This window comes from Ochotona princeps, chromosome 13 (assembly GCF_030435755.1).
Source record: "Ochotona princeps isolate mOchPri1 chromosome 13, mOchPri1.hap1, whole genome shotgun sequence".
NCBI classification, from domain to species: domain Eukaryota; kingdom Metazoa; phylum Chordata; class Mammalia; order Lagomorpha; family Ochotonidae; genus Ochotona; species Ochotona princeps.
In genome coordinates this window covers 48,879,200-48,890,272 of record NC_080844.1, presented here as the reverse complement: position 1 = coordinate 48,890,272, position 11,073 = coordinate 48,879,200, and the positions used below count along the sequence as shown (strand labels likewise).

At 44.8% G+C, this 11,073-nt stretch overlaps 1 protein-coding gene across 4 annotated transcripts; it reads right to left on the bottom strand.

The window, feature by feature from the left end:
* Nucleotides 1-231: 231 nt before the first annotated feature.
* On the bottom strand, nt 232-4,863 carry SFR1 (SWI5 dependent homologous recombination repair protein 1). 4 transcript variants are annotated; one of them, XM_058671154.1, is made up of 4 exons: nt 4,572-4,863; nt 2,954-3,075; nt 1,926-2,336; nt 232-688 (listed from the first exon to the last, which is right to left on the bottom strand). In XM_058671154.1, exons 2-4 carry the CDS (start codon nt 3,047-3,049, stop codon nt 497-499), a joined length of 699 nt encoding a protein of 232 aa, XP_058527137.1. In that variant the 5' UTR covers nt 3,050-3,075; nt 4,572-4,863; the 3' UTR covers nt 232-496. The 4 variants fall into 4 exon arrangements, with proteins under 4 accessions (XP_058527137.1, XP_058527134.1, XP_004580285.2 ...); XM_058671151.1 differs by lacking the exon at nt 4,572-4,863 and adding an exon at nt 3,900-4,045; XM_004580228.3 differs by lacking the exon at nt 4,572-4,863 and adding an exon at nt 3,658-3,737.
* Nucleotides 4,864-11,073: the final 6,210 nt, after the last annotated feature.

Here is an 11,073-nt window from a genome sequence, read left to right as displayed (position 1 = left end):
AATAGCAGCTCCTCAGAGGAGAGACAGGCAGCGATAGGACTTTGGACATAGGAATTTAATTAGCTGCTGGAACACCAGATATAGGTAGATAGTAAATGGGTAGAAACAGGTTCATTCAGGAAGGGCAGGACTTCTTAGACCACTTTAGATTTAGATTCACTAGGCCAGACTATTTTTTTTAACATCTTAAATACAGCTTTGTGCCACCAAACCTCCCCCCCAAACAAAAACAAAAAATATATACAAACTGGTTCCCAGAATTATCCAAATTACTTCTTTAACATGATCTAAACTTTTTGCACATTTCCCTAATTGTCAAGTTTCCTTTGGCCAAGATACCCAAAATACTTACTTCTCACTTTAGAATTTAGTCTGTATTTATACAATAGAGGGCCCTATGCTGATGTTTATCAGAAACTTTTCTTTTAAGCCCTGAAATGTGCAAATATTTCATTAAGTTGCCATCCTCAAAGACATTCTGGGAAGAAAGTATATACTAAGCATCTATGAATTCTTCTTCACTTCTATTATAGTGTATCAACTTGTCATCTAACCCGTAGTGGTCTATCAGTTGAGTAATGCTTAACTTCTTGTTCTCTTCAGACAGAGCCAACTGCAGTTCATAAAGCAACAGCTGGCTACAGCTTCGCCATTTCTTTATTAATGACTGTAATTGAGACAGGTCATTCTGAAACAGAAAAAAAATATGAAGGCTAGATAATTTGTGCTATTTTAACTTAATAAAGTTTTTACATTAGTTAATGTACAAGCTTAAAGGCTACTGTACTTGGGGATGTACTTGAGCTTTGTGGCTGTTGTGCTTAGTCTAAGCTCTGATCCAACTTAACCCTTAGAGAGTAATCAAATCATTTAACAGGATAAAATAATGTAAAGATGCAACAAAGGAGGTGAAAAAATCCATTTTTTCCATTATAACTGCCATTTAAAAATATATTATGCTTGGGCCCGGTGGCGTAGCCTAGCGGCTAAAGTCCTCGCCTTGAACGCCCCAGGATCCCATATGGGCGCCGGTTCTAATCCCGGCAGCTCCACTTCCCATCCAGCTCCCTGCTTGTGGCCTGGGAAAGCAGTCAAGGACGGCCCAAAGCTTTGGGACTCTGTACCTGCGTGGGAGACCCGGAAGAGGTTCCTGGTTCCCGGCATCAGATCGGCGCGTACCGGCCCGTTGTGGTTCACTTGGGGAGTGAATCATCGCATGGAAAATCTTCCTCTCTGTCTCTCCTCTTCTCTGTATATCCGGCTTTCCAATAACAATAATAAAATCTTTAAAAAAAAAAAATATGAGACGTGCTATTGAAAGCAATGGTTTAACTGCTGAGCCACATCGCCTGTTCCATTTTTAGCTTCCCTAATTCATTGTAAACTGTCATCCTGTTCCCATAATACTTGCATCTACGATTTGATACTTCTAATATTGGGATGGGCTACAAAGTGGAAAGAAAAACTTCACATCTGATGAGCTGGGACTTTTAACGAGTCTAATGTTTAGAGGGACTTCTGCTCTGCTTTACATTTGACTTAAAGTTACTGGAAATCAGGTTTCTAGATATGTGACTTGTTATGCTATTATACATAAAATTTGGTTTCTTTTTCCTTTTTAAGATTATTTATTTTGAAAATGGAGGGAGAGACAGAGAGAGATCTCTGACTCACTGGTTCACTCCCCAAATGGTTGCAATGGCCATAGCTGGTCCAATTTGAAACCAGGAGCCCAGAATTCCATCTGGCTCTCCCAAAAGCTGGCCATCTCCCACTTCTTTGCCTGGAATGTTAGCAGGGAGCTAGATCAGAAACTGAGCAGCCAGAACTCCAACCAGTATGCTAACAGAGGATACTACTTTTCAAAGTAGCTTCCTGAAATTTATGTAAAACCAAAAAAAAAAAAACTGTTATGAAATTCTTACCTTTGATCTATACATTTTGACTAGTTTTAGCCTCCGAAGAAGATCTTCTTTTTCCTGAATCTGCTTCACCAGCTTTGTTCTTTCCTCCTTTAATGTTTCTTTAGGAAGATTCTCCTTCACTAACTCATTCTCAAGAGCGCTGTCTGACCTCATGACAAGTGAGGCCGAGTCACAAGCGTTGATGCTCCTGAAAGTGTTTTCCAAATCTGTACTTTCTTTAGCTTCCCTGTCTTTGTGTTTAAATCTTTCTTGAGATTCCAAACAGTTTTCTTCCATGGAGGAGGGTGGCTTCTCTGAAAGGTGCTGATCGTTTTCTTCATCATCTACTTTAAGACGTTTTACCACACTGTAACTGGAATTAAATGAAAATCTCGTTTTCCTCAATCTTTCTCTAAGGGTTGCACTCATAGGCTGAAAGGGAAACACATATTACAAATGTTAACCAAGAAAAATCTAAATGTGAAGAAACACACTAGAAATAAAAGCCTTAAGTTTGACAGTAGACACCACTAGATGGCTTTTGGTCTCCACATATCTAAAGTAATTATCACAAAATGTCTTTAATGCCCAGAAGTGCCACTAACTTTCTTCTCTACCTCAGCAAGGTCAACACCCTTCTAAAACAGCGCTCACACCAACACCTCAGACTATCCCAGGTGCTTTCGTGTTACAGACTGAGGAAAAGGCCCATTGCCACCGAGACCTTCATTGTGGCAAGACTGTAGATTCAGACTTTCTCACTTTTAAGTGTTGTAATCATTGAATCTGAAAGTAAGTGAAACGAACTGGTTTCACTTAAAAACCTGGCAGGATAAAAACAAAAACAAAACAAACAAACAAAAAAACCTATTAAAATAAATACAAAACAAAACCTGGCAGGAGCAGAGAAGAATCGTCAAGCAGTGCATCTTAGAACGAACTCAAATGGCAAGCTCAGAAAAATATCCAAGTGCAAATGAATACTCTTCAGATTTAAAACCATCCCAACACTTAGAATGGATGGGCTGGAAGAACTAAGGTCTCCGTACTTGTTTTCCTGAGCTGCTCCTACGGGAACAGGGTGGATGCACAGGGGTCTGTGGAGTGCTTGGTGATGTCACAGCTGAAACCGATGGGCTTTCCATCTTGAAAGTGAAATCTTGGTTAATCTCTAAAAATGAAAGGTAGTTATAAAGTGGGATAGCAAAGTATTTTTTTATTGGTGTATCAAACATCCTCAAGTCAGCCAGCAATTTCTACTAATTACTTAGTTGTAGTTAATTGTTGATATTTTTGCAGGGTTTTTAACCACACAGTTTTTTCAAGACAAATTAACTATCTCATAGCAACATGATATTTTTATCTTTTAAAGCAGCTTCAAAACCTGCATTACAGGGGCAGAAAAGAATAACAACTTTTACAGTACTTCTTTAAATCTGCTGCAACAGAGTCATAATTAAAAGGTGAACCTAAATCTTGACTGGGAGCAATAATACATCCTGTGAACTACCACGAGCACCAAAAGCCGCGTGACTGGAGCTAGTAATTAAAATGAGCAGAAATACAAATGTCCTCCTGTCTGCAGCGTTTACAAGGCGAACAGACATTGAAAAGGCAAAGCCGACTTCAGCTGTTCCCGCAGACGTGGGCATCAGGTCGGAGGGGTAGAACTACAGCCACACGTCCTCTCCCCTTCCGCACCCCGTCCCCGCCCTCCAGACACCCCAGGCTCCTCCCGATCCCAGTCAGACACCTCTTCTCGGCTCTTCAGACCCTCGAAGTCAAAATCCCACACACAAGCTTGACCAAAACACAGCAACACCCTACGCCATCCCCAGTCCCCACAAAAGCCGCGCGCAGCAGCGGTCCACAACCCGGGGGCGGGGAAAGGCACAGGATTGGTCAGCTTGACAGACGCGCGCGAATCCGTGTCCGCCAAGGGATGGCTGACGTCATGGGGAGGGAGGGGCCGAGACTCGTGATTGGTAAGTTTACAGGAACGCGCGGCACCGCCCCGTCCCGCCCAGCGCCCGGGCGTGGCGGAGCTGCGCGCGCAGCCAGCTTCGCCCTGGCTTGAGTCAGGCCCAGCAGTAGCTGGTGCGTCCTGAGGGGAGCGCGCTTCCTGCCGCGGCTGCCTTACTGCTGCTGTGTTTTCGTGAGTCTGTGAGGTACGGCCGTTCCGCCCCTGCTCCCCTTCTCCAGGCTCTGCTGCGTCCGCTCCGCGCGCACCTCAGCCAAAGCTCTCCTCAGATGTGGCGGGAGCCGAAAGGCGCACGCCAGCTGAAAACAGTTTACAGCCCTCAGACCCCAAAGACCAAAGCAGGGCAGCGTGGGACCCCGCTCCTGAGGACCAGCCGTGATTCTTAGGAATCTCCCCAGGGGTCCCGGCAGTCCCTGTCCCTGCGCTGCCACCAACTCGGAGGGCCCGCCACCGGTTTTCTACTCTGTCTACCTCCAAATGCTCGTTCCCTATTTTTAACTCAAGTCTGGCAGGAAATGAAGACCGGCGACAGGTCTTGGGGCAGTGCACCGGAAGCAAAATGCCTGTCCAGCGTTCGTGCGCCCAGGACAGACGCGGAGCCCGGGCGCCGCCGCCTCTGGGGGTGCAGCCCCCGCCTGGACTGGGGTGTGGCGCGGCTGTCGCTAAGCGACGGCGGGGCTCGCCACCCGGGGCGCGGCAGCCCGGCTCGGGAAAGGCGGCTGAGTAACTCGTGACTCACGTCAGGTCGGAAATTTTCGGGGTCCTTGTTCTCGGTCCTCTTCCCGAAGGGCCGTTGTAAATGGTGACACCTTTTCTCCACTGACGTTTGGCTGGCTCAGAAGCAGCCGGAAGGAAGTCAACGGTTGAGTCCTAAGCAGTCCAGCATAAATACAGAACTCGAAGATAATGTCATGCAGAGATTTGGGACATAAATGTGGGAGTCACGACGTCAAGCCCCCATCCTGGCACTGTATTCGGTGTGCTTCCTACGGAAGTGCCCTGGGTTCCAAATCTGAAAATGGGGAAATTCCGTCTCCTTTAGAGTGAGGGATTAAATGGGAGCTCTTTCGAGGCAGCTACAGCAGCACTAGGTAACTAAGAAGCACTCACCAAGTGTAATAACCACCCCAAACTGATTTAAAGGTATGTATCATGCAAACTTTCATTTCCCCCCAGAAAGCAGATTTAAAAAACAAAGAAGCTATGATCTGTAAGATCCCACACGATTTAAAGCATTAATAGCCAAAAAAATTTAAAAAACCACTGCACATACAATTTGTAATACATATTCCCCTTCTGATTCCTTCACAATTATGTAAATGTACAAAACACAAGCGAGAACTCAGGCTTTTATGATGCGAATTTATTTACCCACCCCCACACAGTAGTCCTTAAGTCTGCAATTATTTCTCCCTCCACTGACAGCAATTAATCTCAATTGAAAAAAAAAAAAAAAGATTTGTCCTGACACTAGCAGCACAATACAAACAGGGCATGTTCTTTATTCCTCCAGGCATAAGGGTGGATTGTTTTTATGAGTCCCTAAAAGCAGCTGCTTTTATAATCACAGCCTAACCTAGGGCTGTATTTTTGCTGGCTGCATGAAGAAAAACAACATCACGCTTCGCAAATGTTCTGACTTGCTTTGTGAGAACCGGCCAAATTTGAGAAGACTTTCACAACAGGTACTCAGAAGAAGCTGCATTTCAGAAGTGTGCCTCCGCTGACCTACATCTCTGAATTCCACGAGTTGTCGGGCTTCAATTATATCTTCATAAGTACAAGTTTGTAATTTCCTTACTCTGATCGCATACCAAATTGGACACCTGTCTTCTGCTCTCAGTTTAGTGTAAGAGATGTGAAATAGGGTTCCTACACTTCTCATTGTACCTTTAGAGAAAGCCTACCAACCACTGACCTGACATCTATTAACCTTGGAGGAGTTTGGTGTTTGTGACACCAGTCACTATGTCTCACCTCACAGTTTTCAGTACTACCCCAATGAGCCAGACAGCACAGATGCCTCACCCAGCCAGAAAACAATCTGAGCAATGGAATTCAATGATGATAGTAGTTAATACCAACCCTCAGTGAGGCCCTAAGTGTATGCTTTTAAATTTCTTTAATACCTTTGGCTATATTGTTGGCCACTTGTTACTCATCAGGGAGTGGCAAAACACTGCTTCCCTTCTTGCCCATGGTGATTATGTTGGGTTGAAGACGTAGACCTAAAATTCTCTATGGTGTTTTTTAGTTTTTATTCTTTTTTTATGGCAAGAAAATAGCAAGAAAAGATTACTGAATAGTCTCTGCCACTCCTGTTTTTCATCACACGGATCACACAGAGTTGCTTTTAAGCTACAGATAAAATTATTGTTGAAGTAAATTTGTTTGTTTATTTAAAGCTTACTTTAGGATTATTTTTTGAATCTTAACAGTACTATATCAAGATGATCTTAATTGCATTGCATAAGTTTTTATGTAATGACAAATTTTGGCTCATTTTTCTTCAGACAAATCTGCAGGTATTTTTTTAAAATAAATATAAACTCAAGAAACTAGGATTGGGGCCCGGCACCGTGGCCTAGCAGCTAAAGTCCTTGCCTTGAACGCCCCGGGATCCCATATGGGCGCCGGTTCTAATCCCGGCAGCTCCACTTCCCATCCAGCTCCCTGTTTGTGGCCTGGGAAGGCAGTCAAGGACGGCTCAATGCATTGGGACCCTGCACCCACGTGGGAGACCTGGAAGAGGTTCCTGGTTCCCGGCTTCGGATCAGCGCTCATCAGCCATTACGGCTCACTTGGGGAGTGACTCATCGGATGGAAGATCTTCCTCTCTGTCTCGCCTCCTCTCTGTATATCTGACTTTGTAATAAAAATAAATCTTTAAAAAAAAAAAAACTAGGATTAAAATTCACCTAGGTAAAAAAAAAAATTTCACCTAGGTTAGGAATTGTGTGAATCCCCATGATTAAGTTGATTTGTAATTTTCACTAAAACACACTGATTTTAATGCAAATTTTTGATACAGAAAATCTAAATTTTTAAAGCTTTCAATATTTCTGTGACATTTGTATATGAGACAAAAGCTTTCAAAGACTCTGCTGCCGTGAACTCAAGTCACATCTTAAAGACTTAAATATTTATTATAAAGAGGTGTTCAGTGTTTTTGTCATTTCATAAATTTTCCTTTAAAAACAGCTGGCATTATTTCTGTTTGTTTTTCTATTACCTAAAACCCTTGTGCAGAACTCCAAAATATGTAATTGCTTCACTTGTAGAGACTGGAGAATACTTTGTTACCAAAAGGTGACCTTTGTGGGTTACTTGATTAATTATCTTTAGCAAAGTTAAGAAAGAGGGGATTTAATTTTGAATCCCAAGATGAAAGAGCCCTTAACTTAGCCATTTCACATTCCTGAGAGGCTGTCTTACTAAACAGGATGGTTACTTAGGCCATGCAGATACAGGGAATGGCAATATTATTGGTGTGATAAAACCTTTCCATCCCCCAGAAATTGAAATTTTATAAAATAACTAATACTCCTTGGACAGGAACCTAAATATCTCCCTTCACCTGGAGTTCCTGTCCTTTTAGTCTACCAGATCTGCAATTTTTCTAGTCAAAGACTAGAAAAGCAAGAATGTCTATGATTCACTACTAAGACTGGGTGTGTCCCTTTGGAGAAGAATAGACTGATTCAGGTCAGATTAATAATGGTGAGAGGAGGGAGGGTGTGTGGGGGTGGATGGTAGCCTAGGAGTTAGACTGTGAATGGTAATGGAAATAAAAGTACTGCTCAGGGCCACATCCTTCTCAAGTGCATTATTAACTCTGAAATGTCACTGCTGCATTCATTTGGAGAAGAAAATGCATTATATGTCAACAAATCCTTAAGCAACAGAACATGTCTTATAATCATCTTTGAATCACCTCGAAGCTTGGGAGATAACAATCCCCAAGATAATTTCACAGTATTGAAATCTGTTTGAAGTGCCAGCAATACAACTCCGTTTTCTACCCTTGCCTCTCATTACTATTTCAGTCCCGAAGGTGTAAAAGTCTCACTTCTTGGTGATGTTTTTCAGATGAGGGAGCAAGAATGTTCGATGGTGCCCAGACAAGGATGTTCTGTGATACCACTGAGCTTTTTCGCTTCTTGTCTTCCATGTTGGCACACTGTTGGTAAGTATAGTGGTGAAAACTTGGAGTCCAGTTCAGGATCTCAGAACTAGATTACAACTTGATTCCTTGACCGTCAGCCCACCAAAGAGAAGAAAACCCTAGGTCCCCAATGCTGAGGCAACATAAAATGTATTAGAATTTTGCCCCCAACTTTGATTATGTGTATTCATATACATAGCAATGGTGACTTGGCCAGCTTCCATTGTGCTATTCACTCTACCTTTGGCTCTGTTAGGATATGTGAATCTGTGCCCTCTTGTGAGTGCCAAACTGAAGGTCTGCTTTCAATGGAACTCACACTTCTCAGACTTCTGAAAGCTTGTCATTTGGCAGACAGCATCCCATGCTATGAAAGAATATATGTTTGGGTTTGGAGGGTAAATGTCCACATTTGTTAAGCAAATTCCTATGAAATAATGAATCATAATCATCCCATTAGAAAGTTTTTAAAGCCAGTATTAGTTGTAGATTGGCATTGTCTGAAATGGTTCCCTAGCCTAACTCTGAGCCATTGAAATAGAGATTTTTAAAATTGTTTTTTTATATTTAATTTTTAATTTTGTTTACATAATTGATAAGGATGTATGCCCATGAGGACCACTGATTAAGGTGGAGAGTGTTAGGGCATGGGGGAAGATAGGAGGGACAAATGCTTCCAGTTTCTTTTTCTTTTTTTTTTTTTCTCCTGTGCCTGAGAGCAGGTGGGGGAAGCAGAAGAGGCCATTCTTAGGTGCCAGACTACATCAGCACCAGGAATGAGGAATGGCCACTTGATGTCATCTTAGAAACCCTGATATAGAGAAGAATAATCTGAGGGTATTGCTTGAGTGGTTGTAATAGTTCTGAGACACTGTTGGTTTTGTTGCTCCAAGGCTGAGACAATCTTTCCGAGGTCTACTGGGGGACAAAGTCCACCTTAGTGCATGCAGTTGCTCAGATGCTTGCTGCCAAAGCTTGGCCAGGAGAGTTGGCCAACCTGTTCTGCTTTCTATCCTCTGACATGGCACTCAACGTCCTCCACAGGCATGAATAAACTGACTCTAATGTCCCCATGTGCATCTGGGCATGCTGTCCACTGCACAGGCATCAGCAATTGAGGAGGCCCAGTCCTGATACATTCATTTCAAGGTCAGATCACAAATCCTATGAATTTCCCTATAGACAGAGTTTTTAATCCAGAGGTGCAGTTTGGATGGGGTCCCCCAAGAAACCTCACCTGGGATAATCCTAAACCTGATATTTGTGTGCACTAGCTAGTTGGTTCAATCCATCACCTGCATTAGCCTAGGAACACACGTGTGAGGTGATTGCAGTTGCCTCCTCAGATCTGTCCCCAGACCCATGTCCTACAATAAGTGGCAGGTGCTGCGGCCTAGCCCAATGCAGCCTGCCACAAACTTGGCCCTTATGCACACCGATGGGAACTTCAGCCTAGTTGGGTCAACTTCCAGTATCCCCCAACAAGCCTTGGCTCTCATGCTAATTAGTAAGGGCTGTCTTCTAACAGGAGAGGTCCCCAAGCTTCCCTACCATATCAGCTCCCAGTCGTGGATCTCATGCACACTGGTGGGTGCTTGGCACAGCCTGACTTGTCCCACCTCCAGTCCTGGCATTCACTGGCAGGTACTGCCTTGCCCAATTTGCGTGCACCCATTTTAGCTCTCACCAGTGAGTGGGTGCTACAGCCCAGCCCCACCTGGATCAGTCCCAGACCCAGCTCGCCATGTGGATCAGCAGATGCCATGACCTAATCCAACCTGCCCTACACCCTGGCTCTTGGGAGCACCAGACAGTGCTAGAACCTAGCCTGATCTGATACACCCCCGGACCCAGCCTACATCTATGCTAAGGGACCCCCTTGTCCTGGCTTTCACGCTCACTAGTGGAGAATACAGCCCAGTCCACTCCCAGCCACAAATGTTACACAATCTGGTGGTTGCTTCAACCCAGCCTAGCATGGCCCATCCACTGTCTTGGCCCTTGCCATTGGATGTTGCAGCCAGCCTCCCCCATTCTGCTCGCAATCCCTGACTCTCATGTAAACCAGCAGGTGTGGTAGCCTCACCTGGCACGGCTTACACCTCGTCCTGGCTACCGCCCATGCCAGTGTATGCTACAGGGCTTGGCCTGGCCCTGTCCGGTCCACCCCCTGAGCCAGCTCACAAACCTGCCAGCAATGGAGCAGCATTGTCCAGCCTGGCCCACACCCAGCCCTGACTCTAGCTCACCAGCAGGAGGTGGTAGACACTGCAGCCCTGTCCACCCCACATCCAATGCTTGTGTGCACTTAGAGATGCTGCAGCCTAGACCAGCCTGGCCTGCTTCCAATTCCAATTTTCATGAGTGTTGATTTGTGCTGTGTTCATGCCTAGCTTAGCCCAGGTCTTCAGCAAGCCAGCAGCTATTGCAGCCCACAGGGGTGAGTCCATAAATCTCCTACAGAGTCTGCATGCCAGACCCGGTTCTCTTGCATGCTGATTGGTGTAATGGTCCAACCTAATGTGGCCCATCCCTAGTCCCCAACACTCACTGGCAGGTACTCTGGCCTAGCCCTGCTAGGAAAGCTCCCCCAGCCTTAGCTTTTGTGTGCATTAGTGAGCAGTGGTTGCCAACTATCCCGGCCCAAGTCTCTGACTTAGATGGGTGCCTTGGTCTGACCCAGGCATGTCCTCTGATTCCCCCCCTCCAATCTACTGGGGTCTCAGCTCCCTTGTTTACCTGTGAGTGTAGTGGCCCAGTCCATGGAAGACCCACAAAAGTCATTCCTCATCTGTGAAGTACTCCCTCAGAGGTCCCTCCTTTCATACATCCCCATACCCACTTCCCTGGGCAGTGTGGGGCCTCAGGCCTGGTTTTCCCAGTGGGATGGTGAACCAGCCTCTGAAATAGAGGTCTTCAAATCTGCATGTACAAGTTTTCGATATTTGTAAAGCTGCCAAATCTGTAATGCAACAACAGTTAACATAAAGCTTATGCAATTGCCCCAAAAGGAATGAGTTTGA